At 60.8% G+C, this 1236-nt stretch overlaps 1 protein-coding gene across 2 annotated transcripts in view; it reads right to left on the minus strand.

Moving 5' to 3' along the window:
• Positions 1-1236, minus strand: part of LRRC20 (leucine rich repeat containing 20) — a 93203-nt gene that overhangs the window by 22989 nt on the left and 68978 nt on the right. For both annotated transcript variants that reach the window (XM_004701145.2, XM_045291624.1), the window contains exon 4: positions 505-672. In XM_004701145.2, coding sequence (XP_004701202.1) covers positions 505-672 — 168 coding nt within the window. The remainder of the gene's footprint in view (positions 1-504; positions 673-1236) is intronic.

Raw genomic sequence — 1236 nt, forward strand, 5'->3', positions numbered from 1 at the left:
GGAAACAGGTACGAGGAGGCTACAGAAAGGGGTGGGGAGTTCCTTTATCTTGCCATTCCACTTCCCCAGGAACTTTTCAAAGACCCCGCATATAATGGGGACGCAGAGAGGAGCGGTCGCTCATTGCCCCTTTAGTGATGAAGAGCAGGCAGAGGAGTGGGAAGCTGAGTGTAATTCGTCGACAGAGGATTAGAACTAAAGGGGTTTAGAGTCAGCCTCAACGGGCACATGGGAAGCCCAGAGAGGGAGAGCTTGTGACCCAAGGTCCCCCTGCCAGCTCAGGATTACACAGCGAGGCACGTCAAGGCCTTCAAGTGACCAGCCCAGCCCCAACAGGTGGCATAGGGGTGGAGGGTGTAGTACTCCCTTCACTCAACATCTCAGACCAGGATGTGCCAGCCTCCCTCACACCTGTGGGTGTTCGCAGAGCCCCGGCCCTGGGAGCCCTTGCTCAGTGGACAGGGGAGAGCTGGGGGCCAGGCAGGCCCTGGGGCCCTGACTCACCAACGATCTCATTCTCCTCCAGGTTAATGGTCTCCAGCGCCGGCAGGGTGGTGAGCTGCTCGGGGAAGTCCTGGAACTGGTTCCGGGACAGGTCGATGGCTCTGAGGTGCTGCAGTGCACTGACCTCACTAGGGAGGCGGTGCAGGAAGTTCCCTTCCAGGCGGAGCTCTGACAAGTGGAGAGGAAAAGAGAAGGGTGGTTGAGGGGGAGCCACCCAGAGACCCTGGGCATCAAGGCTCTCACCACAGCCTGGACCCTGAAGGCAGTGAGCTCCTCCCTCCAGGCAGGGTCACTGCCTAGAACCCGCAGCCCATCCCTCCAGGCAGGGACACTGTCTGGAACCCGCAGCCCGTCCCTCCAGGCAGGGACACTGTCTGGAACCCACAGCCCGTCCCTCCAGGCAGGGACACTGTCTGGAACCCACAGCCCGTCCCTCCAGGCAGGGTCACTGCCTAGAACCCGCAGCCCGTCCCTCCAGGCAGGGTCACTGCCTAGAACCCGCAGCCCATCCCTCCAGGCAGGGACACTGTCTGGAAGGAGTTGGAGAGGACCCTTGGTGCACTGGATGGCAATAAGGAAGAACTGTACCCACCCCACACCCTACCCCCAGCAGAATCCAGCCTTCTGGGAGCTGTACAATTCAGATCCACAGCAAGAGGGCGCCTAGGGGTAGGGCACTGGAGGCTGGCTAATGGGGACGCAGAGAGGAGCGGTCGCTCATTGCCCCTTTAG

Source organism: Echinops telfairi, unplaced genomic scaffold (assembly GCF_000313985.2).
Source record: "Echinops telfairi isolate 266 unplaced genomic scaffold, ASM31398v2 ScPeMD7_70;HRSCAF=299, whole genome shotgun sequence".
Classification (NCBI taxonomy): domain Eukaryota; kingdom Metazoa; phylum Chordata; class Mammalia; order Afrosoricida; family Tenrecidae; genus Echinops; species Echinops telfairi.